Source organism: Melopsittacus undulatus, chromosome Z, assembly GCF_012275295.1.
Source record: "Melopsittacus undulatus isolate bMelUnd1 chromosome Z, bMelUnd1.mat.Z, whole genome shotgun sequence".
Lineage (NCBI taxonomy): Eukaryota > Metazoa > Chordata > Aves > Psittaciformes > Psittaculidae > Melopsittacus > Melopsittacus undulatus.
The window spans coordinates 22,942,942-22,969,571 of NC_047557.1; the positions used below are offsets into that span (position 1 = coordinate 22,942,942).

Sequence of the window (26,630 nt, forward strand, 5' to 3'; positions counted from 1 at the left end):
AGTTGTAAAATCATAGAAAGAGTAACATTTGTGTAGTTTTCCAACTCTGTGTAATGCTTTCATTTGCTTCTTCAGGTAAAATCCCAGATGAAGCCAAAGCCCTTTCCCTGTTGGCGCCTGCTCCTACTATGACAAGTCTGATGCCTGGTGCAGGGTTGCTTCCTATACCTACACCAACCCCTTTGACTACAGTAAGCAAAATTCAGCTGCTGTTTGATTTCTGGTTTCCTCTGTACTCAGTAGCCTTTTCTGTGTTCAGAGAACAAGAACTATCTGATCCATGGATCCCTTGTTGTGTCGTTTTTAATTTTTGTCTTTCCCTAGACCCATTAGTTTGGTTCAGTGGCAGTGCTATCCACTTCCTAAAAATTTGTTATAGCGTAGTTACATTGACACAGTTCTTTGGAGTATTAAAATTCTGCCTTAGGGTGCTTTAATTGTTATCTGTACAACAGGGCTTTTGACTGTTTTGCCTCACCATGTTTTCAATACAAAAAACATAGGAGCTACCTGGTACTACTTCTTCTTAGTTCTGTTTTGCCTCTGTAAGTCTTGACATCAGCAGGCTTCTGTGACCTATTCAGGGAAAAAATCAAGTTTTTTTGTTGCATTAAAAAAAAAGAAGATTAAATTGGTGCCTAGTGGAGTATTTCTCATATTTATTAGGAAATTTCTTTGCTGGAAAGGCAGTTGGTTTTTGAGTGGAGAAAATAAAATTCAAACCAGGAACTGAGCAGACCAGTTTAGTGTGATTTTTAAGTGAAAGCTGTATTGTCCTTGTTCTGTAGGAAGTGACTGTGTTTGTAGGAAAAGAATTTAGACTTAATATCCTTCAGATTTCAACTGTAATTTATTTTGCCTTTCATGATATGTTGGTTGAAAAAGTACTTTATCTGTTCCTTTGATGGACTGATATCTATTACTGAACAAATTGGTCCTGGGTACTGCAGATTGCCTATTTCCTGTGCTGGACAAGGGCTCAGCAGTTCCTCATCTACTTTTATACTTGTGGTAGGGAAAAAAAAAAGAGCAGTGTCTGGAGGTGTCTCAATCAAATTGATCTGTTAGAAGTTCAGGCCAATTTGTTTTTTGATTGATACAGTGCATTGCTGGCCAGACCTCTTTAATAAGATGTTAACAGCACACAGAAAACTGTAACTATAGGAAGTTATTTATGCATTGATTTTTATTCTGTAAAAAAAGTGCTCAGCTGGGACCTTAAAGTGTTGTCTGTATTCATTAGATTTATTTTTACAGAAATGCACAAGACAAGTAAGTGTTAATAAGTGAAGTATCTTCCACCAGTGCTTGGTTGCAAAGCATATTGGATTTTTGTGTTTTCCAGCTTGGTGTTTCACTTGGCACTTTGGGAGCTATACCAGCAGCAGCATTGGACCCTAACATTACGGCTCTGGGAGAAATACCACAGCCACCAATTATGGGGAATGTGGATCCATCCAAAATTGATGAAATCAGGAGAACAGTCTATGTTGGAAACTTGAATTCACAGGTAGCTGGTTTTTGTGTAATGGAAATATTAATGGAAAGTGTAGAATTGCAGTTTATGAATTCTAATCCTATGTGTTAAAAAAAGAGGTTTTGTTGATAACAGTAGGAATTAAAAAATAGTAATTTTTTGGTTACTGGTAGTATTTTGAATTTTGAATGCACCTGTGCCAATCATATGAGACCAAGCTGTGGAGCATTCTGGCAGGACATGAAAGAAATCACTCTGTAGCTGAATTGCAAAAGCACACTTACAGTTTTGTGTGTTGATCAAATATACAGCTGGGTTGTGTTAGCTGAGCAGTGCCTCTCTCTGAAGTTGTGAGATCAACACTGTGCAATGGCTCAACTGTAGCAAGGTGGAATGGTGTGTGCTAGTGGGAGTTGATATAGTAGCATAAATACCTTTGAGTTTCTATAACATGAAAGTTAGGTCTGTCAGAAACTTAGCAGTTGGTTCTTTTTTTTATTTTTTAGCAGTTGATTTTATTAATTGAAAAACAGTTGGGTTTTGACTGATGGCACTGTAGCTATTTTATTTGGAGGTTTTTTTGACTGCTAAATTAGCTACTAGAGTGTGAAAGTACTGTTGATTGCAATAAAATAAAACAAGCTGGAAGCTAGTAGGAAAGCAGATGGCCTGATATACTGGATAAGTGGTTTTCATTGTATATTTCACTTCAGCTGAGCTCTTTGATTCTTTCTAGACTACAACAGCAGATCAGCTGCTTGAATTCTTTAAGCAAGTTGGAGAAGTCAAATTTGTGCGAATGGCAGGTGATGAGACACAACCAACAAGATTTGCTTTTGTGGAATTTGCAGACCAAAATTCTGTACCTCGAGCTCTTGCCTTTAATGGAGTTATGTTTGGAGACAGGCCACTGAAGTAAGAAATTAATTATTGGTATGACTGTTGAATGAGAGATTTCTTTCTATGCTTCTACATTTATGACTTTGATGTACAGGAAACTGCTGTGATGATATTTTTTTCAATATAAGGACCTATTAGCAAAATGGAACATTTTTATAAATTCCAGTTTCAAAGCTTCTCTCAGAAGAATATGAATGGCATAAGTCTTTAGTACTAACTAAGATTACTATGTGATGTGTATGTAATTAATAGGCCTTAACACAGAGATTCTGTCTGAAACAGAGAAATAGATTCCTAGACTTCTAGTAGAAAATACTTTTAACACAGAAATACTGTTCTGCATTTATTTAAACATGTTAAGATTTGAAAGCAATAAAAGACATTTCTGATTCTTAGAATAGACAAACTTCAGGACACATCTGTAGTTTTGATGAACTTTGAAGTTTTTAATTGTACTTGGAAGGTGAGGTGTTTTCTTAGTTATTTTTTCATTTTCAAGTGTTTGAGATTTAAAGGTACTTTTCCTAATTTAGAATAAATCACTCCAATAATGCAATAGTGAAGCCTCCTGAAATGACACCACAAGCTGCTGCCAAGGAACTGGAAGAAGTGATGAAGAGAGTCAGGGAAGCCCAGTCTTTCATATCTGCTGCTATTGAGCCAGGTAGGTATATTATGCTCCTTACCTAGCACACATATTATGTGTGTACCTTGGGAGTGCTTTTAAGAGCATTTTCAAACACGGGAAAAAAGGTACTTGAAAGTGAACAATTCAGTGTTGGCAAAAAGAAAATCAGAATTGTGTTGGTGCAACAAAGCAGTGGCATGAAGCTGACTCTTTCATTGTGTCTTATTTTCAGATACATGCTCACTGAATGTTTTAAAAAATGCAAAGTTAATTCTAAATTAATAACAAATGTTTTTTGTAAGCTCAAAGTGCTTACAAACTTGTAAAGGAAAATATTTTACATTTTGTTTTGTACTCCTCTAACACCCTTTAAGAACATAGTTTCATGGTCAGAGGGAGATAGCAGGATTTTGAAAGCAGTGACATTATGCTTTCCTTATCTGCAGCATATTAATTTTGTCCCCGTGCTATGCTCTTTCATGCTGGCTCAAGACTCTGTGCATCGTCATAGCAAGTGACATCAGAGTAGGAATCTGGGATAGAATTTAATGTATTGTAAAGGACATTTTTCATCCAGATTGATTTCTTAATCCCTGTTAATACTGAGATGCCAGGTCAGGAGGAAGGCATTGGTGGGTTGAGAGGTTAGACATTCCCTTGCTGATTTATGCTGGTGTAAACTGATTGCAAAACCACAGCATAAAAAAAATCCCAATTGTTAAACTTGCAGATGAAATCCTCCTTTTTCATTAGCGATATTTTGCCATTCTTCTTGCCAACAAACCCAGATATTGTCTTAATGTAAGTTAGATACTCTGGAGTCTTGGTATTTATTTTTTTTGTGGGGTGGTGGTGGTTGAGTATTACGGTGTTTTTTTAGGGTTGGAAGAAAAGTGATTCTAATGTTTCCTCTGTGTTAAGCAGATGAATAACAATCTTACAGAGTCTGAGCCAAAATCTGGGGAGGTCACAGTTAAGGTTTCTATTGACTTCCCGCCTTTTGGATCAAACATTTCACCCTGTTCTCTCCATCTCTTCAAAACAGTGTTTGAGGAATAAAACTTCAATATTTATTGTACAGTGGTTGAAATATCAAAAAAAAGTACAGGAAGTGCTAATTACTATTTACATTTTATGCCTGTTTTCAAAATTGTGTCCTCTAAATTCTTCTCAGGTTATTTTTAAAAACATGTTGTGATCTTGTGCATTGTGGCAGCAACATAAATCCAATTCCTATAGAACTAGCTGTTTATAATTATCTGGTTTATGTGTACTGCTGCAGGATGGCTGCACTCAACGAGTATATGCAATGACTTTCTTGGATGTTTCTGAAGGATATTTGCAAAGAAGGAAGATGTGCAAAGAGTAGGCCCCTTGCACTATATGTGGTACATTCCACTTGTGCCAGATTGTTAACTGGGATCTTTAAATGTTCTGAGCTTACACTGCAAAGTGGTTTTTTCCTCTCAGAGTCTGGAAAGAGCAGTGAAAGAAAAGGCGGTCGATCTCGTTCCCATTCTCGTTCAGAATCCAGGTCTAGCTCAAAATCCCGATCTAGGAGGAAAAGATCACACTCAAAACACAGGTAGGTGTGGGTTTTATTTTTATACTAAGAGGTTTGAAAAATCATGGCAGTTGGGTGAAGTTCCTGATGACTGGAAAAAGGGAAACATAACCTCCATTTTCAAGAAGGGGAAAATGGATGACCCGGGAAATTGACTGACAGACCAGTCAGTCTCACCTCTGTGCCTGCCAAAACCTTGGAGCAGATTCTCCTGGAAGGCATGCTAGGGCACATGAAAAAGAGCAAGGTGCTTGGTGACAGCCAGCATGGCTTCACTAGGGGGAAATCCTGCCTGACCAAATTGGTGGCCTTCTATGACGGGGCTACAGAACTGATGGACAGGGGTGGAGCAGTTGATGTCATCTACCTGGACTTGTGCAAAGCGTTCAACACTGTCCCACATGACATCCTTGTCTCTAAATTGGAGAGACATCAATTTGATAGGTGGACCACTCGGTGGATAAAGAACTGGCTGGACGGCAGCACACAAAGAGTTGTCAACGGTTCAATGTCCAGCTGGAGACCAGTAACAAGTGTTGTCCCTCAGGGATTGGTGTTGGGACAAGTCTTGTTTAATATGTTTGTCGCTGATACGGACAATGGGATTGAGTCCACTCTCAGCAAGTTTGCCAATGACACCAAGCTATGTGGTTCCATTGATATGCTGGAGGGAAGGAATGCCATCCAGAGGGACCTTGACACACTTGTGAGGTGGGCTGATGCCAACCTCATGAAGTTTAACCATGCCAAGTGCAAGGTCCTACACCTGGGTCAGAGCAATCCCAGGCACAGCTACAGGTTGGGCAAAAAGGAAATTCATGGTAGCCCTGCAGAGAAGGACTTGGGGGTGTTGGTTGATGAGAAAATGAATGTGAGCCGATTTCAGTGTGCGCTTGCAGCCCAGAAAGCCAACCGTATCCTGGGCTGCATCAAGAGGAGCGTGACCAGCAGGTCAAAGGAGGTGATCCTGCCCCTCTACTCTGCTCTCGTGAGACCTCACTTGGAGTATTGTGTACAGTTCTGGTGTCCTCAACATAAAAAGGACATGGTGCTGTTAGAACAAGTCCAGAGGAGGGCCATGAGGATGATCAGGGGACTGGAGCACCTCCCATATGAAGACAGGCTGAGAAAGTTGGGGCTGTTCAACCTGGAGAAGAGAAGGCTGCGTGGAGACCTCATAGCAGCCTTCCAGTATCTGAAGGGGGCCTACAGGGATGCTGGGGAGGGACTATTCATTAGGGACTGTAGTGATAGGACAAGGGGTAGTGGGTTGAAACTTAAACAGCAGAGGTTTAGACTGGATATAAGGAAGAAATTCTTTGCTGTGAGGGTGATGAGGCACTGGAATGGGTTGTCCAGGGAGGTAGTGAATGCTCCATCCCTGGCAGTGTTGAAGGCCAGGTTGGATGAAGCCTTGGGTGATATGGTTTATTGTGAAGTGTCCCTGCCCATGGCAGGGGGGTTGGAACTAGATGATCTTAAGGTCTTTTCCAACCCTAACTATTCTATGATTCTAAGTTCTGTGGCTTCATGACATTTTGTGACAGGTAGCGTAGTCGTATCTTGTGACCTGTATTCTAAAAGGAAATAATAAAATTATTTTGCGTGTCGTACATTTAGTTTACTGTTAATACCCTGGCGTGGTTTAAGTCCATCTGATAACTCATAACCATGCAGCCGCTCTCTCACTCCCTCCTTTTCCTCGTCCTGCACCCACAGGGATGGGGAGGAGAACTGAAAGAATGTAACTGCCATGGGTTGAGATAAGAACAGTCCAGTAACTACAGTATAACACAAAACTAATACTGCTACCACCACTAATAATAATGATAAGGGAAGAGAATACAGGTGCTCACCACCCACCAACCAATACCCAGCCTGATTCGAGTAGCAGTCTAGCCCTTCCAAGTAAGTCCCCCAAGTTTATATAGGGGTCATGACGTGCTGTGGTATGGAATACCTCTTTGGCTAGTTTGGGTCAGGTGTCATGTCTGTGCTTCCTCCCGGCTTCTCCTCCTCCCTGGCAGAGCGTGAGACTCAGAAGGTCCTTGATCAGAGAAAACACACTGAGCAACAACTAAAAACATTGGTGTTATCAGTGTTGTTCCCAGGCTGAAAGTCGAAAACACAGCACTGCACCAGCTACACCCTGGTGTCATTTTTCTAATTGGCTGGCTGATTTTTCTAGTAGAATGTTCCTGATGTCCTGAACTTCTAAATACTGATTTAGTGAATGCAGTATTTTTATTTACTGTACTGTAACGTAAAACTATGGCTTTTTAAAGCATAAGAAAAAGGCTTTACGCGTAGCTTTTAATTCTCCAGTTTTGTTTGCTTTGCCAAATTTGTTCAATTCCAAAACAGGCTTTGGAATATGAGAGGAAATAAAATTCCTAGATTAAGACTTGGTTTGGGTGTTTTTTTAAATGATTTACCACTATTACAGTGTGTTTTGAAAATATGCTGAAAAAAGGACAGTCTAATACATTGAGCCTACTTAATCACTAAGACTAAACTATCCTCACCACAGATTTACTGTTTTATAGAACACTTTTAATCCCTATGATATAAAATTGATTCACAGTTGTATTTTGGCTCAGTCATAATTAATTTGCTGTGTTGTTAAGTTTGTGTGTTGATAAGGGATGCAAAGCTGTAGGTAAAAAAAATGGTTGCTTCACCTCTTGGGTTATATGTCTCTGTGTCTTGAGCTCCAGATGACAGATTGAATTGGTATTTTTTGTACCTTCATGTTCTTAAGGATTTATTGGCGTTTCTGTCTTTGGTAAGTTAGACTTCATAGCACCATAACCTCTCAGGCAGAGTGTCTAATGATGTGGGGGTTTGAAACTTTATGTTTCAATTCAGCTTTTTATTTTGCTTTCCTAGGGAGTATGATCTTCCAAAAACAGGGAATATTTTGGAAAAAAAAATACAGTACTTCAAGAGTCTTAATTTCTTCATCAAATCTGTGACTGCATATATCAGAAGACTTTAATAGAATTTTTGTCAGTATCTGCATGTTATTTGCCTTACGTATTTATCATTTAGTAAATGCTCATTGTTTCAGAATTCTTATAATGGAAACCTATGCTAACAAATCTTTTCAGCTGAAAAGATAACATGACTAAATGCCTGAATCACAGATAGTGTTTGTTCTTCAGGTTGTTTGTTTGTTTGGTTGGTTTGTTTTTTTAAGTTAATTTAAATTGAAAGTCTGGAGACTAAGGCAAAAAGAGACCAGTTAAAAGTCATCTTTCTTGAATGACCAAGACTGCAGTAAGTTACTAAGCCTGGAAAAGAAACAAAATCTAACTATTTTTTTTTTCAAGCTGCTAGAAATTGTCTACAGTAGATTTTATGTGCTGTAATTTACTAAGGACAGATACTCTAGTATGATATGAATTAATATTTTCCAGAATGTTCATAGAAGTTATTAGGAAACATGGGTATTACTTAAATGGTGCACTTGTTTCAAAGGAGGGCTTTTGCAACTGGTGAATCATGAAGTATCAGCAAAAATGTTGGTACGCAATGTATTACTGAGGTGTAAGTCTTTTACTATTTTATGTAATGAGGCAAAATTTATGTTTTTTTTCCTTTCTTGATTGACCTAATTTTGATGAAGTTTCAGTATTAAACTGTTTTTCTTCTGGCATTGTTAATACAGAAGTAGATCTGGCAACAGATCAGTCTCAAGACACAAGGACAGACGCAGGTCCAGAAGTCCTGTGAAAAAACGTTCTAGATCTAGGGAAAGGCGGAAATCAAGAAGTCGCTCTCGTTCTCGGTGAGTTCCATTCCTGTGAAATGATACTGTTGCTCTTAGTACACAATACAGAGTACTTGAAAAAAATCTAGCAGACCTTTCAGGTGATGGTAAAGGGTGGAATCTCTATAAGCTTTAGCCTCTCCATAGGCTTTATCTGTGGGACAAAATAATAGCAAATTTTAATGCAGCATGTACTGGTTTTGGCTGGGATAAAGTTGATTTTCTTCATAGTAGCTCATATGATGCCCATGGAGGTTAAACTACCATACTAAGGTACCTAATCTTTGATAATCTAGCCTACAATTACAATAAAACAGCTGAAAACAGCTCGCTTTAATTGCCAGACTTTAACCAATAGATTGAGAATTTTCAGTAGCATGTGCAGCCCACAGAAAAGTGGAGAATGACTGTTCAGTCTTTATCTGTTGAGAAGATTGGATTCAGGATGAACTTGATATCGCATTCTGAGAGCATGTATAAATGTTTTGTGTGCAAGCCTTTATTGTTGCCTTTGGCTGTCTCTTACTGGCCATATGATAATGTGGACACAAAAGCATGTGTCTGTTGCAGCATATTTGTATTTCAGGGTCTAATATATCTGTATTTTACCTAGTCTGTTAATTTTTAAGTCTGGTAGGCTAATTACTGAACTGAGAAATTCCAACAAGATAACATTATTTTCTGAGGGATGAAGTGGTGAATATTCACAAAACAAATGTCCCTGTGAAAGCAGCTTCATGAATAGAAGTCTTGGTACTTTTCTTTCTGTTTCATCTCTGTAATTCCCCTGATTGATTTAAAGGGAGCTTTGTGCTCAGGTTGTGCAGTTGCCTCTTATTTTTTGAGGGAAGAGGTTTTGTGGAAAAGAGAACTGCAGATCTTTGGACATTAGGAAACAGGAGTAAGTTACCTACCTAGCTGGGCCTTAGTGGTGTATCCTTTGATTCTCTGGTGCTATTTGGAACTTTTTGAGATACCTACATACTGGAAGGGGGAAGTTCAGTAAAATCTCTGTGATATATTAAGTGAAAGGCATTTCTTGGCTAATTGTGAGACTGCTGCTGCAGCAGTTGTGTGCTGTTTCATCTTTAAGATCTTACATTCTTTTTCTGAGACTTCTAAAGAGTATTTTCCAAAACTTGGTAGGAAGCAAAATTGTCAGGTCACAGAGCATACAACAGCCTACTGTTTTATTAACAGTTTTGAAGAAGATACAGACAAGCACTCCTTTTGTTGAAGAAAGGTAGGGGTTCTGCTTAGGACCTTTTGTGTGGGGAGGAGTCTCTTTAACAAACCTTAAAAATCCTAGAATAGGTACCAGAGCCAGTAGACACAGCAAGTTCTGTCAGTCCAGCTCTCTTGGACATGCAAAGGCCTGCTAACCAACTTCTCTTCTTGTGCTTTCTCTTCTTTCTCTCTCTGAAAAATTGTTCGTTTTCATATGTCTGAGGGGCAGGTCTAGGAGTCATGAATCTGTTTAAAAAAATAAAAGATGGAGTATTGCATTTCCAAATAATGCTATATAGAAATGCAATCTTCCAGCCAAACCTGTGAGCTACAGTTTTTGTTTGCCTTGATGACTAGAACATCAGTTGTCATTTTCCTCACTCTTCTTTTCATGAACATGTATCATACTGCCTGTCCCAGAGAAGCTGACTTTTTCTGTTGTTCTTGCTTCTGGTTTAGTATATTACTGTATTAACAATTTTTCAACAACTTTTGAATTCCTAATGACATTACAGATGACTGAATTGTCTTGAGTTTTGACCTTACATTTGCCTTTTGAGGGAATTCATTTGGTGAAATTTTATTCCTGTTAGATTATTTCTGTGTATTAATTGGTGTTGGATTTCCAAGCAGTTCCAGGATATCTGTGTGAGAGGACACCGTAGAAATAGACTTATATCAATCAGCTGTCATTAATCATGTGGGGCTTGTTAATCTGCAGTCCATTTTATGTGGACACACTTTCAGTGTGGATTTACAGACTTCAGAGTTTGTCTTCTGACAAAATGTAGAAAGCTTATGTATGTATAACATAACTGTGAAGTGAAGAGATATGTTTTCTCCGGGTGTAGTAACATTGCTCTGAAGATCACAGTTTGATTTGATTTTGGCCTCCACTTCTCCAATTTGTTTTCCAAAGTTTTTTTGGCTATATAACATTTCCTTCATGCCGAACAGGGCTGGAAATTTAAAATACTGAATTATTTTCAACAGAGACACATACTTTACCTTGAGCAGTTAATGTACACTAAAGAGTTGTAATTTTAATTGGAAGTTTAAGGATGAATTAATGTATTTGTGTTTGGCTTTTTACAGGGACAAGAAAAGAGACAAAGAAAAGGTCAAGGAAAAAGAAAAAGTCAAAGAGAAAGAGAGAGACAGAGACAAGGAAAAAGACCGAGACAAAGATAGAGAACGTGATAAAGAGAGAAACAGGGAGAGAGATAAAGAGAGAAACAAAGATAGGGAGCGAGTCAAAGACAAGGATAAGGACAGGGACAAGGATAAGGAGAAAGATAAGGAGAAGGAAAAAGCCAGGGAAGAGGTAGACCAGGACAAGGAAAAGGAAGATGCTGAGAAAGAAGGAGAGAAGGACAGAGAGAAAATTAAGGACAAGGAAGGAGATAAGGACAAAGAGAGGGAAAGAGAGAAAGAAAAAGATGGGGATAAGGAGAAAGAGCGAGAAAAAGAGAGAGATGATAAAAAGAAGAAAGAGAAGAGATCCAGAACACCCCCAAGAAGCTATAGTTCCTCAAGAAGATCTCGTAGCTCGAGCAGGTTTGTTTAGATTTTTTTTTCATGCCTTTCTTGACTTGTCAGTGTAATAAGGCACCATCCTAGTTTTAGTATATTAGTATCACCATGTCTTTTACTAATTTAATTTGTATTATTTGTTTTGTGGATTTTCCTGTAAAGTAAAATCTATGGCAAAGAGCTCTGTATGATGCCTGATAAAGCATAGTTTCTTGTTGGGCTGCTGGTGCTTGCCTTTCACACAACCATTTAGTATAGTCCTTAAGGACAGTAAGTAGAATGCTTCTTGTGCCATTTCTCTGCATTGAAGCCATCCAAAAGTTCTGATAAAGCAAAATCACACATAGTCTTTGTCCTGATGAAAATCTGAGTTACTGTTATGTAGCTCCTTGGTTTCTTACATACTGTATAGTGTTGATCTGTGCATCTTGTGAACAGTTGGGTATTTGTCACTCTTTAGTTGGATGGCTGTACCAGCAGGAAGCGAGCGTATCACTTGGCTGGCTAGCCATTTGGAAGATTGGTATCTCACTTGGAAGATAAGCATACATTGTTTTGCTGGTAGATGGCTAGGTACAAGTGAAAAGTAGCATTCCTTAATGATGCTGATAGCAAACATGAAAACAATGTAGCTGTTGTTTTTGCCTCTGAGGGAGGCTGAACTGGGTGGGAGTCTGGATAAATTAAGTACAGCAAAAGGTGGCTGTGAGATTGATGATCAGCTCTGTGAGTGGACCAACTCATGCATAATCTAGAGTGTTGTGGCTAACTTAAGTTCAGAAGCTTTGGTGGAAAAAGTACTTTCTGAATATCTCAGGTATTGGGAGTTCAGTAATATCATACATCAAATTTAGATAAATTTTATTTGTCTACAGTAGAGAAGGAAATGCTGGATGAAAAGTTCTACATACTACAATCATCTTAATAGACAAAAACAAAATTCCCACAGTCCTCAAAATTCAGGAGTGCTTGGCTCATACAAAGCAGTCCATGTTATTTTTGAGATTGATGGGCAAAATACTGTGCTGCCCTTGAGCATTTGCAGCTTCCTGTTTTAGTGCATTTTTAACATTATTTCATGGGTTGAAGACCTACAGAGAGTAGAGGTATTTCTGCCAGCTTTGAAAGCATAACATTTTCAGTTAGGTAAGTGTAGAAAAAAGATTTAAGATTTTGACAATATGTAGCTTATATAAGAAACTTGGTGGAAGACATAGTTCTTAACATCAAACAGCAAGTGTATGTAGCTGGATGCCGCCAAAAATTCATACTCTAGTTTGCAACAGTAATGCTCCATTTAAGAATCTTGTTATTTTAAGAGAGTAGAGGATTCTAGTGCAAATTAGTGCATCTGTTCTAGTGGAATCACAGTGTAAAACTCTACTTTGATACGAAGGTTTTTTTTTGTTGTTTTTTTTTTAATAGAGACATTACTAAACAAGGACAATGCTCCTTTGAATACAGAGGATGAAAGAAACACTTTTTTTTGACATGGATTTGTTACTCTTTCTTTGGACATAGCATTATCCTTACTGTATCAATACTGGAACTGATACTGTTGAACGTCTTTATCAGTGGACAGTGCACCCTCAGCAAGTTTGCGGGCAATACAGAACTGAGGGGAGAGGCTTGTACGCCAGAGGAATGGGCTGCCATGCAGAGAAACATTGACAGGAAAAATGGGCTGGTGTGTCAGTTTGAGCAAAGAAAAGCTCAAATCCTGCACCTGGGTAGGCAAACTGTCACACCAGTACAGAATGATGACTGACTAGAAGGCTGGCTGGTGGAAAAGGTCCTGGGGATCCTGACTAGGTCAGCAGTATCCTGCTCTGCATTAGGCAGAGTGCTGTGAGCAGGGCAAGGAAGGTAATTCTTCCCCTCAGCACTGGTGAGGCCACATCTGAATTTTGCATTTAGTTTTGGGCTTCCCAGTACGAGAGTTGCAGATGTACTAGAGTGAGTCCAGTGGAAGGCCACAAAACTGGTAAAGGGCTTGGAACACCTGTCATAGAAGGAGAGACTGGGAGCTGGAATTGTCTAGTCTGGAGAAGGCTGAGAGAACATCTTATCAGTGCATATGAGTACCTGCTGGGAGAGTGTGAAGAAGACAGCCAGTGAGGGCCAGTGACAGGCTAAGAGGCAGTAGGCACATACTGACATACGGGAAATAAAGACTTTCTTCCAGTGCTTGAATTGTGTTATTTTGGTTTGGGTGGTTTTTTGTTTTGGTTTTTTTTTTTCCCCTAGGCAAACTGGACCCAGTTATGGTGAGAGATTGTAGAGTTTCTTTGGAGATAGTAAAAATCTGCCTGGATGTGGCCCTGAGTACCCTGCTCTAGTTGACCCTCTTTTTAGGTTGGTGGTGGAGAGGTTTGACAAGCTGGTCTCCAGAGGGCTCTTCCAACCTCAGTAATTCTGTTATTCTCTGAGAAGTAATTGTGAATAGGCTGGATTACAAAGTCCCAGTTAGCTTGCATTTGGGGATATCTGCTCACTTTGGTGATTGACGTTGCCTAGTTGAAATAGGAGTTGAAGTAGCATTTCAGCTGTCCCAATTTACCAGTGCAGCACTGAGATGTGATTGCTAATCCTTACAGGATGAGTGTAAAATAATGGACAAATAAGTCACCTTTTTGGAGAAGAGGTGAAGGTAGAGTTGGACATCCAGGACCTTCTGAGAACTAGGCGGCAACTGACCTTGCTTTATTGACAGACAACATGCTGCAGGTACTAGAAACTAGATGACTGTGATTCCTAGTTGAAGAAAGTGGGACAGACCAGAGGAAGAGGAAGAACTGACTCCTTTTCCGACAAATATTTACAAGGTAGCAGAGAAGATAGTTATGGAATGTTAGTTCTGTTTATGACTAAGAGGCACAGAATCACTTTTACAGTATTTGGACTTGTTTTTTCTCAAGTTCTGCTGTGTTAGTATTTCTTAACATTGTTAAATACGTGCACACACATCTTTGTGTAGACAAATGTGACGGAGATGGGAACGAATACTGTAAGACAGTTAAAGCTCTTCAACTTGAAATATGAAAAGCAGAAACTGAAAATTAGATTTCATGAATAAACAATTTGTATCATGAACACAAATGCTAAGGCACTTAGTTACTCACAGATATGTATGCTATAGTTTATTTATCCCCACTTCATTTAGTGGGGATATACTCATTGTAGCCTGAGTGGGAGCACTGTCAGTGTAATGCATCAGTTTTCAGTATCCTTGTATTGAAAAAGGTGGTGATAAATGTGAAGCTGTTAAAAATGTAATGTGTGTTAATTAGTGAGAAGTTGATTAGTGATTTTGTTATTTTCTCAATGATCCTGAGGCCACTTTGTATTTTTGTTTACCAAAGATTAAGTCAAACTGGAAGAGCTTGCTGAACAAAATAGTTATGAATTTTTGTCCTGTGCAGCTTGAGGAGGTCATGGTAGATGATATTGTCAATGTGTCAATCCAGATAGTAATACAAGGCATATCTTAATAAAACCGTTTGTAATTTATTTAATAACTGTTAATTTTTTGGCCTTTCTTAATGTTGCAGATGTAAATACTCACACCTAGTGGTGTGAATTGTAAAAGCTGGTATGTGTAAGAATAGCATATCTTGAAGTTAATTTTTAACTTCCCTGTTTTTCTTTGATGGCTCTACATATCCGCTTTTCCTGCTTGAGGAAGAGGTGATAGGAAAAAAATCATGTTACTTTGACAGAGACAGGTTCTGTGTTTATGTTGAATGAAGCTTTACTGGATCAGGTTTTGCTTTACTTTAACATATATCTTGATATGTTTGCAACAAGTTATTTAATGTTATGTTCTATTCAAGATTGGACTCTAATAACTTTGGCAAGCTCCATATATCATACATCTGTAAAACAGCTGTTCAGTAAAATACTATGAGCTCTTCAGTGTCTTGCAGAATGGTAACATTATGTTTGCTGAGCAAGGACTGCTAGGAAACAATAGATAATGACTTCTTATTTTAATTCTGGCAATATCTTGAGCTTCATTTTGCACAGTTTACTTCTAAACCAATAGGAATACTAGCTCCTGTTATTTAGGCATTAAATTTCAGTCAGGTTGAATTGAAATTACAGTGATCTTCAGGTTGTAATGTTACATGCTGAGGTTTGCATTGCTAAAGTTAGGCCTTTTGTCTTAATGTGGCTTTTCATTCAGTTTTAATTCTTTTCCTGACTGAAGAAACTCTAACTTAATACAGGATTAGTGATTTGTGTTTCTGTTGTTGTCATGTAAAAATAAACAAAAAACTAAAATCTGAAAGGTACAACCTTTTTTCCCACATCTAGCCTTCCCTTTCCCACCATCTGAAACATAAGATTTTTTTTTCTTTCTACAGTTCACGTATTGTTGCTAATAATAAAATGTTAAATTCAGGGATATTTACTTAATTTTTTGTCTCAGATTATTTTAACGTCTTTCTGTTTTTACCTGGTTCCTGATTTTATTATTTTTATTCTTATTTTTATTCTTTGATGATCTTGAATTTCTTGGTCCTGTAGAGGAAGGCGTAAAAGGAAGAGTAGAAGTCCCTCCAAGTCTCCTAAATCATCCAAAACAACAAAAAGAAAGTCTTCACGAACTCCTTCTCCAAGAAGGTCAGTTTGATGTAAACATAAAGATTAATGAGCAGTAAAGAATCAAAAAATTTTAGTATTTTCATTGGTTAACTGCTTTTGCACTGACAGTCTCAGGCTTTTTCAGTTGGACAGTATGATGAATTTGAGCTTTGGTATGCTTTCACCTGGAGAGTTCCAGATCTGTCAACAATGCAGATTTGCTTCAAATCTGTAAAAGCCCTTCACTGAATACAGGTGGATTTGGTTTTCTCTTTGCAAGTACCATGCATACTGAACACATGTATTCTTCAGCTTCTATCAGTCAAAAAATGTCCTTGTCTTTACGAAAAGGGGATTTGTTTTTTGTGAAAACCCGTAGATAAAAATTTAGTTTGCAGTTAAATGGCTTGAAGGTTGTTGCTGTTTGATCAAATTCTAATATGAGTAAAAATTTTGTTAAACAGAAGCAAGAAAGAAAAAAAGAGAGAGCGAGATACAAATAATGAAAGAAGAGAAAGAGAACGCTCCACCTCCAAGAAAAAAAGTAGTAAAGAAAAAGAGGGAAAGGAGAAATCTGACAAACACACCAGTACCTTGAAGGTAAGCTATGTATGACCAAGTAATAAGCAGAATGAAGAAGTGCTGGTGGAGGCAATATTGAAATTTCATTTTTTCTTTTTCTTTCTTTTCCTCCTCTCTTTTTTCTCCTGTTTTCCTTACCAAATTGCTACCATTTCTGTGTGGCTTTTGCCACTGAAAACCTACAGTTGGTATGTTAGTGAGCCAGTTTCATATGTCTCCATTTTTGAACTTTACTGGACATAGCAGCTTATATGAGTAGGTTATGGAAACATTTTGTTTGTTTCTCTTTCTTGCTCCTTATGTTAGGACCTGGCTGACTGCCTATCTGTATGAGCCAGCAGGAAGCAGACTGTGTAACTAAGGAGAAGTGTTAAGGGACAGCATGGCTGTCAAGCTGGAAAGATTACTTTTCCAATAAACTTTCACTGTTCAATTCAGCCTCTCCCTGGTTGCTTTGACCTGGTGTGCATGTTGGACTCCACAGGAGTAAGGTTGAAGAGCTGGGGAAGAGTGGTATGGTATTTTTCCTGAAAAAAAAAAAAGTGTGATTAAGGGAAGAAACATCTTCAGATTTTTTCAAGCTTAGCATTTGAAAAGCAGCATGCCTGTAAGAGTTGTACTCAGAATTATTCAGCTGTTATAAACAGCTGATTTGGGTGACTCTGCCCACAAGTTTAAGTGATTATCCACGAACTTTGTTAAAATGCATCAGGTATCTGCCAAAAAACTATGAAAGAAAAAAGCTTAATCCGATTTTATTTAGGAAATATGGAGAAATCTTAATTTCTGGAGCTGTTCCTAATAGATTTTGTGATGCTACTTTGTTCTTAATATTGATCGTAAAGACAGATTATGGCTTTGATTTCTTGGATGACTAGTTCTTATGAATGCCTGACACCTCTACTATAAAAATTGCCAAGACAAGATAGGTGTGTAAAAATTGAGCCAAAAATAACAAAAGGTGGCTGGAAGTCATAAAAGTCATACCCTATAATGCTAAGAATATGATTTGTTTGTAAAATAATTCTGTTTTTGGTAGGACAAAGATCACACTAAAGAGGATCAGAATTCAGAAACTGACAAGGAAGTAGACAGCAGAGATACAGAAAGGACAGATGAAGTCAAACTACAACAGAATGGGAACTGTCAACCAAATGAAGAAAACCTCTCAATTAAAATAGAAGAGGTTTAAAGCAAAGAGTGGGCATCCGATTCAACTAAGAAATGAAATCCAAAGCTTTTTATTTCCCAGAATGAGGAAGAAAATAAAGCAATCAACCTGATCGTGTTGATAGTACTAGTAGCTCTTTCCAATTCTTGTGATAGCTTTGTTGTCTTCTTGCTGTAAAGCAAGAGAGCACGGACCAGTAGTTATACCATGAAAAGGCAGATGCCATCAAAACTATTCATCTCTGAAAATCCATGTATTCTCATGATGGCTGTACTTATTTGTGAAATGATTTATGTTGAGTTTTGCCATGAGCTGTTACAAATAAGTAGAAACTGAAAGATGTAAACCTGTACTGCCCAAAAGAAGCTGAAGATATGCATTGAAGTTTGTTTAAAATTCTGCTTGTTGATGATTTTGTCTTGTTTTACCTTGTGGGTTAAAAAAATCCACAAAAACTTCAATGTGTACTGTTTGATGTGCTTGGAAATAGTGCGTAAATATACGCACTTTTTTCTGTTGTAAATGACCCCAACAGAAAGGGGTTTTAAACATAAACTCAGTTTTACACATCTTTTGTTAAATACCCACTGACCAGTAGGTTTTTCATTTGCTTACTGCTTGAGATTCTTGGGGTTTATTATTTGAAAGAACTTCTTACTAATATCCCTAAAATTAATATTTCTTTTAAAGTATTTGAACAATGCATGTTACTTTTCTGTTCGTAAAAGGGACACTGTTATATTATAGATAATAGGTCAGATTTACTGAGTTATTTTGGGATTGTTTAGTTTTGTTGTTTTCTTTGTCATTCCAGAAGTGAGCACTTCTGTATCATATTATCTGAATTACAGCTTTTGTTTTCAGCCGTACTGCAGTGTGTACAGCTGCAAATAGTACAGGTGCCATTATGAAAATAAATTTTCCTTATTTGATTTAAAAACAAAAGTGGGAGCACAAGCAGACGCTTTAGTGCCTTCTTAAAATGTGGTATTTTCTAGAAACATATATGTGCTATTACTCATTTTCAGCTAAATCTTACATGATCTCTATTGCTGTTTTGCCACCACCTTACTGTAGACAAGAATGCAAATGATTTGTCAGAATGGTTGCTGTATTCACTTGTTAAAATACTAAAGTTCCTTTTTTTTTTTTAAGAAGAGATTTATAGATAAAAGCAAAGATGCAGTTTGGGGACCACCACTGTACAAAAGTAGTTGCTGAATACAAAGCGTTTTCTGATCACCTGCATCAAAGACAGCCCTTTATAGATGTTTAATCTACATCTGTATGGCCTTAATTAATAATGACCTGTCCCTCATCTTATATCTGTTGGGTTAAACAGAAAGAATTGCATGTAAAGAAAAGGGCAAAACAATCTGGGGAGAAAATTCTAATTACACAGGAGTTAAGTGGTAGAGATTTTTGGTTTTGTTCATTCTTTGGTGAGAAAGCACGTAAGAGAGAATGACAAAGCAAATATTTTTGTCAAGTTAAAACATGGGTTATTCTCAGAGCTAACTTAATTGGTTGCATGAGATTTCTTAAGAGTCATTCCTTTAAAACTTACTATTTTTAATACAACTTAATACAATCAAATGACTTAATTGCCTTACCTCTTAGGAAGAGTTATTGTTGAATACAATACAGTTGAAAAAAAATCGCAATAGTGTATTAGCTACTTGCTTTTTTTAACTTTGCATAGTGAATTCTTCTAAAAACAAAAAAGGAAAAAAAAATCCCATATTACAGGGAGTGAAAAATTTGCCCAGTTCCTAAGGCAATGAAACCCAGTTTGATTGTGAAGCTGCTTAATCACACTTCATTCTCAGTAGGATTTAATGTTCTTGCCAGTGTGTACATTTAAGACTATAGAAAATGCTTTACCATGTAAAGTATAGACATTCATTTTTGTGCTGTTGGCTGGTAAACAGCTTATTCTGATAAAAGAGTGACAAATCTGTATGCTTACAAGAAGACTATGAAGGAATGTGTCTTGCAACAACAGCTGTCTTATTTATGATGTGTTAAGTAGCATAGAGCAAAGAGATTGTTTGTATACTTGTTATCTTTGGTACCATTTCACTAATAAAATCAAGTATTTTAGAGGGACGTTTCTGCTAGTACATACTTATTAAAGGAATATTTTTAGTTGATCTGGGTCTCATTCATGCAGCTTCTTTTATTAGAAATCTCTATACCAGTGAAAATACAAAGGTATTATCATATCTTTGAAAAGCTGGGTTTCTTCTTTGGGAGGAATTATAATTCTTTCGGTGTAACGTGCTTCAGCTGATACTAGCTTGATTTCTTGAGTTTTGTTATCCTGAAATTGCATAGTTATTATAGATCAGTTGCAAAATATATAAAGGATCGTGTACAGTTAGTTAAGCAACGTTCCTTTGGGAATAAATAGTTACGGATGGCAGTCTTATTAACTAACCCCACGTATAAGTCCATGTGCACCACACTGTTACATTGTTTGTGAATTAATAATTCCCTTACAAAAAGCCTTTTATTTGTTTTGTTTTTAAAGGCAAAAACAAACCAACCAACCACCGAACCCAGACACTTCCCACCTCAAGTCATATTTTCTTAAACATCTTATATTTTCTGGGTTTGCTTTGTAAATATTGTGCAGATCTGTAGGGTAAAGTTTCGTCTATTTGTATTACGTGTTTTGCAGTTCCCTTCTTCCTAAAAAAAGCCACTAGTAGAAAACTATTCTGTAAAATGCCTGTTTCTGCAGAAGATTGATTGTTTTCAAACTGGTAGCATAGCACAGTAATGAAGCCTCTGCTTGCTCCAGCAGGATTGTGTGCATCATCCATTAAACTTGGTCATACTCCACTAGGATTGCCTTCATTGTTAATTGGTTTGCATGCTGAGCTGCCATGGTAGACTGCTTGGTTTTGCACTTCATAAATGAGATTACATGGAGTGATGTTTTGAGAACAGTGTAGTTCATGATAGTGTTATTGTTTTAAATGTAATTTCATTTGAGTCAGTCTTTATTTGAAAATATGGCATATAATTGCTTAGAAATGTGATTTGCCATTTTGCTAAGACCATGTAAAGCACGTATGTGTAAGTTCCTGTTAGTGGCTGCAGCTATTTCACGGCAGTGTTTCTGGGTAACGGATAGGCTTTTGAGGAAAGAAGATCGAAGGCAACTGCTGGTGACTGAAACAGGATTCCAAGCTCAAAGTTGAGGTGGCTGTGACAGATAAGCTCATCTAAGTCAATAGGTTTACGCAAATGTGATGAAATTTTGATTGCAAACATTATTAGTATGATATGAAAAGAATATTTTTAGAACTAAAGGGAAAAAAGACACTTAGAATCTAGAAACATTAGGAATACCTGAGATACCAGTGAGATGTAAGTTTTACCTACTCATTAGTAACACGCTCTCTTTTAATGGCACTTTCAGATCGGTGCATCTGAACTAGCTTTGAATTATCTGGCTAATAGCAGCAATCTGGGCACAGCTTGTATTCTGAAATGAGCTGTGGTCACTTGTGTTTCCTCTATTGTAAAGAAGGTAAATTCCATAGCCTTTAGCATAGCTTGCATTGCTTGCTAGTGTTCCTTGGGCCAGTTACATCTAAGGCAGTACCTGAAATAACTGAAACTGCAAATGTTTGTTACATGGTAGCTTCTCTGTGTTGCCTTCAGCATGTACTGGTATTTTTGTAATAGTTACTAGATCTGGGGATTTCTGTGATTTTCTTTTGATCTCAGGAGGAGATAAGAGGCAAAGGCTGCTTTGTGTGATAAAATTTTATACTTCATACCTGTCCTTATTCTGTACTTTTTTCATTCATGTATGACTATTGCAAGCAGTAACGCGATAGTGATTGGTATGTATTTTCTAGGACTGAGTCATCTCTGCATCCCTGTCTTCTTGTTAGTTTGTAATCAAACAAGGGAAAAAAAAAGCCAGACAAAAATAATCTTGAATTTTGTAAATGTTAGTGTGAAAATTGCATTATAGCAGTTAACCAGCTAATTGTGAATTCTGAACAATGACTTGCAAACTGGGGCATATTATGGGTACTGCCTGCCACTTGATGTACTTCTCGTTTTATAGTAATTGATTATTGCTTTTGGTGTTATTATGATTTTAAAAGTGAGAATTGGACTTGGAGACACAAATGCTGAGACCTGTAAATGGCTAAAGTAATGTAGGCACTTAGTTCAGAAAGATGTGGTTTTCTCACCAGAGGCTGGAGCGTGGGCAGTTGAAATCTGTAGATACCGTTATTACCTAAAGAGAATCTAAAACTTAATTTTGGTTGCTAATGTATGTAAACAGAAAAAAAGTTTTGAGCCTGTACCTTAGGTTTATTTTTATATGTTTAAACTGTAATTAAAATAATATTGAAAACTAAGGCACTGTATGAAAAGGTGTTTTTTTGTTTGTTTTTTTTAATGTAAGATACACTTTCGATTGTGTTTAATTTTAAACTTTAAAAGATGTCTTTACATGCAGTGTTTATTTTTACTTCAAGAATATTTCATTTGTAGGCAAGTCCTGTTGCAGGATCTGAGCACATTTGGGGATTTCTTCAATATTCTGTTCAATATAAAACAGCTTAATATAGTTGTCTGTCGATCTGTGGAGGCAGCTACTTTCCACCTAGTTTGAGACACTCCTCCAATACTTTGATTCTGTATTGTTTAAGTAAATACTGCAGTTGAGAAGCTGTCTACAAACTTCAGCTTCCACAGTGTTTCCTGAAACTGTGAACTCTTACTATTCAAGAGGAAAAAAATCCTTTTTATTTAAATTGTCATCGTAGTTTTATCATTGTTGAGCTTAATAAAGGAGAACATGGACAGCAAAACTAAGGTTTTAGCTGTTTATATCTTTTCTGGTATGTTTCAGTTTAAATTTGTTAACATTTTTCTATGTTAACCTAATGCCAAAGACACAAGACTTGAGATTTTTCATGTACGAAGTATGTTCCATGGTAAACTTGTTAATGAAATTAATCTTCAATCAAAAATGTTGTGTATGTCTTTTTTGAAATGAAAGACTTATCAGCAGTGGTAAAAGAATGATTGCAGCTTCATTTCTTAGTCCTTCATGTCGTTAACGAGGCTGCCAGTAAAGTAGCTTTCTTGTGAGCTGTTGCTCAATAAAACCCTTCTTAGTGCAAAGGTATGGAACTACTGCTGCGCTGATGCGTAAATTATGGGCCATTTAGAAATTACAACTTTATAAATGCATAGTTTTCATAGTAATGAACAGAATGAGTGATCTGCTCTGGAAATATCAAGAGAGTAGCTTGACTTGCACAATTCATGTAGTCTATCAGTATATCCCTTCTGGTATTTTTCCCATTGATGAAGGACCCTATGATTTCTTACACACAGCACCTATCACAGTCTGTGCTCAGGTATACCTCAAGAACCTAAGCAGTACAACGGCAAAAATACTGTTTCCCTTCTCTAAGTTTGTTATTTCTGGTAATAAAGTAGGTCTTTCAAGTTTAATAAACATTACCAAAATGGAACAAATTTAGTTTATTTTTGCATTAGTGAAGCAACTATGAAATGGTACAAGTAAAGGAATTTCAAATGCTATTATGTTGTTGGTGGTTTTGTAAATAATGCCCCAAAGTTTTAATGGTGTCATAAAATCACTTAATTTGAATGAGATACAGCAAATGGCTGTGCGGCAATTCTACTTTCTCTTTTAAATTTTTTTTAAAGTTATTAGGCTACATCTGCCCCAGAGAGTCAAGTGTGTTGTAAGTCTGTTGGGACTGATACTGACAAGAACATTACATGAAAGGGGGTGAGGGGTTAACTAACTTAATGTATCATCACTGTTTAGTTAAATCCCCTGGCCTAGCAAGGTGTTTTCTTCTCCAGAGAAAACTACCATAGTTCCACCAGGGAAGTTTGTCTTTCAAACAGGAAGTTAATAGATGTGGCTGCATAAAGTATTTCTCAGGTTTTTTTTCTTCTTTTTAAAGTAGGATCAGGAGTTCATGCAGAGCTTCTGACAGTACACATCAATTTATTGCCATGGATATTTTTCATATTAAAATTCATTTAAGCTTCCCTGTTGTTTTGTACAATGTGTAAAAGTCTAAATAACAGGCAATGGTTAAGGAGCAAAAGCTTGAGATCTGCTTCTCAACATAACTTGTTTGGTAGGGATCTGGTCTTGTGATTTTTGAGAGCAGAAATATCTGTAATGAGACTTGTGGCTGGTTTAACTCCTACTGATCAGGTGATTTAGTCAACACATCTTCAGTCTAGATAACTGCATTTTACCATGCTGCTCCTCTGAATGTGAAAGGAGGAAAAAACACATCTGAGAAATATATTGGGATGTCTTGGCAGTGATTCAAAATCATATATGACCTATTCATAATATATGCTACCTAATCTCGTTAAGTAATTAAAAGTTCTCTTTAGAGGAGGGGGTGGAAAATTGGCTAAAGAAGTGTCAGTCTTAAGATCAAACTTTCTTGTGTAAATGGCTTGGTTTGCCTGCTTGTTTTAAGAAAACAGACAAGTATTGGTGCTAGGCCTTTCTTAAATGCACTGCTTCAGTATCAGATGTGGGGAAGACTGTCTCCTGGTTTTCTCTCTAGAAATCTTACCTTTCATTTTAAAGGTAGAACCTAAAGAAAACCTTTAAATTCTACTGAAGTAATATTTTAAAGGATTGCTTCAGATTACTGGATTTAGAAGTTCAAAGCAGATGCATTTGTCTACATGAAATGTGAACATTAAAAGAATGTATAATAATCTGTTTTTGTCAGATTTGTCTTACTGTGATGAGGTAGTCCTTTCCACAATTGCTTCTCTGCTTTGTTCAGTTTTGTAGGGCTACTCATCTTTAGACTTCTTTAATAAGTCTTCTGAACTGTTAAATACTTGTCTTTCTATGAGCATGGCATTTTCCTTACAAATATTCAGCTTATGCATCCCAGTTATTCTGTAGGATCTCATCAAGGCTAGGTAAGGACTAGACCTGTCTGAACCATACTGTAAATCATACTAACCCATGTTACAGATCAGCCTCAGACCAAATGATCAGTATTTCTGAATGAACCATTAAATGGAATGAACAGAAGGCTGTTATGAGATAGTAGATATTAACAAGGAACAAACATGCAGTGCTTTTTGTTTGTTTTGGTGTGCCCAGTTAAATTTTCCTCTGGCCAAAGGAGATTTGTGGTAGATAAGTTATTAAAGAGTTTATTGAGATGCAAAGAAAAGGGGACGGTGTTACAGAAGATGTCAACTGGGTGTTCATGATGTTAATTGTAAGGTGTGTTACTTGATCTGTCCAAGTTTCATTTGTATCAGCAAGGGGATCCTCTGATGTAGTAAAGATCCTTATGAGTGTGATATATTTGTGCCGTTGCTTAACCTCCAAAGAGGATGGAAAGATGACAACTGTATGTTTATGATGTGAACTGGAGACTGCTTTATAGTGCCATGTCTCAGGTAATGTGGGACATGCAGTAAGTCACTGAAATACTCTGTTGTTCTCTCTTCTATTTAATAACAGGAGTTAGCATTCTTGCTTTATTCAACTGAAGTGTGGCAATGCTGAATTTATTAGTTTAAAGTATACTTGAGAAGTTTTTGATGGAAGGAAATGTTAGACCGGGATCATTGCATTGCACTGAATTCCTTAGAAATGGGCATTTACCATGCTTTTATGGCTACGTGGAAGAAGCCAAGTGTTGCATAAGTTAATTAATTCTAATAAATCAGATTCCCTTTGATCACTTTTACCTGGGTAATTTGTAGTTGCAAGCACTACAAAACATAAATTCCTGCTTCTTTTACCTAAGAACTTTCTTCTGTCGGATGTATAACTTTGTTTCAATAGTAGCTCATAATTGCAGTTGGGAAGAGTGGTATGTCTCTGTAGAAGTGATCATGTTTCATGGCTTCTGTGTCATCCTCTGCCTGTAAGATAATAAATTTTTGCCTTTATGCTCTTTGTGAAGAGAAACAGATATCTATAAAAAGCATAAAGGCAAAAATTTGTATTTTAACGGCCATATCATCCTTCCAGATCATAGTTCCCAGGAGCTTTATGAAAGCAGTCAAGTGTCATTCCTGTCCCCTGCCTTCCTCAGGTTTAGAAGAGCATAAAAAGCTGAGTAACGTTCCAAGCCTGCTGGTTCTATTGTTGCTTCATGTTCTGACTTCCAGGCACACACTTGAAATGTAAAATGCCTAACAAGAGTGACGAAATGTCACTGATGGTGTTTATACAATTAATTTAAGCCATGTAAAGTGTTGCTACCACGTGGTGCTCAGGTAGTTGGAAGCTATGACTTTTGGGTGGAGGAAGGGGTTTGGATTTTGGGGTGGAGGGCGAGAGCTCTGAGATTCATTCTCTTTTTGTATTACGAAGGCGTGAACTTCTGAGGTAACAGAGTGGAAGATGAGATGTGTAGATGTGTAGATGATGAGGGGTTAATGGCTATATTGGTTGAAGAGGACTGCATATGTGGAAGTGAGTTGGTTGAAACGTGAGAGAGGAATGAAACCAGTTTGCAAGAGAGAGGCCTTGATGTTAGATGGGAACTTAGGCAGGATGCTGGTTTGGGGCTTATACAGAAACTTGACTTTACCACTGTGATTTGGTAAACTTTTAACATCAGCTTTCCATATCACCTGTGGTGGTGGTGCTTTTGGATCATTGTGCTACAGTTGATGATATTCCCTTCCCAACACATCCTTTTTTTAATATGGTTCTGTGTATCACTTAGCAACACTTCCTAATTGTAGTCTGGGGTTGCTGTAGCACTGCCTTGTTTTGAAAATGTTGCCCTTCATTGGCTTAGAACACAGACTGGTTGCGTGTCCTGAGGCAGAAAGAACTCTAAGATTCAAGCCCTTCAGAGCTTGTTGAGGGAATTACCGTGGAGAAACAGAAGTTTTTCAAGCCAGAATCTGTCCTGGAATTTTAAAAAATACAAGTGTGAAGTGTGGGAAGAACACTGCCTTTAAAAATAGCTGCTGTGCTGTACTGCAGTATAAAATTCAGTGCTGGAGCACCCCCATTTGAGCTGTTGTAGTAATGCCTCAGATACTGTTTGAAATCCTGCACATTTAGACATAGTGTGTGCTACAGGCTTTGTTTCAAGCCTGCTGCAAGGCACCACTATTTTTAGTACCTGACCACTGCTATTTTAGTACCAA

At 37.3% G+C, this 26,630-nt stretch overlaps 1 protein-coding gene across 2 annotated transcripts in view; it reads left to right on the forward strand.

Moving 5' to 3' along the window:
* SREK1 (splicing regulatory glutamic acid and lysine rich protein 1) overlaps positions 1 to 21,832 on the forward strand; it is a 35,912-nt gene extending 14,080 nt beyond the window's left edge. For both annotated transcript variants that reach the window (XM_005151902.4, XM_031051506.2), the window contains 10 exons: positions 76 to 191; positions 1,346 to 1,510; positions 2,214 to 2,392; positions 2,911 to 3,041; positions 4,476 to 4,590; positions 8,240 to 8,359; positions 10,664 to 11,125; positions 15,632 to 15,727; positions 16,153 to 16,288; positions 17,310 to 21,832. In XM_005151902.4, coding sequence (XP_005151959.1) covers positions 76 to 191; positions 1,346 to 1,510; positions 2,214 to 2,392; positions 2,911 to 3,041; positions 4,476 to 4,590; positions 8,240 to 8,359; positions 10,664 to 11,125; positions 15,632 to 15,727; positions 16,153 to 16,288; positions 17,310 to 17,462 — 1,673 coding nt within the window. In that variant the 3' untranslated portion in view covers positions 17,463 to 21,832. The remainder of the gene's footprint in view (positions 1 to 75; positions 192 to 1,345; positions 1,511 to 2,213; positions 2,393 to 2,910; positions 3,042 to 4,475; positions 4,591 to 8,239; positions 8,360 to 10,663; positions 11,126 to 15,631; positions 15,728 to 16,152; positions 16,289 to 17,309) is intronic.
* Positions 21,833 to 26,630: the final 4,798 nt, after the last annotated feature.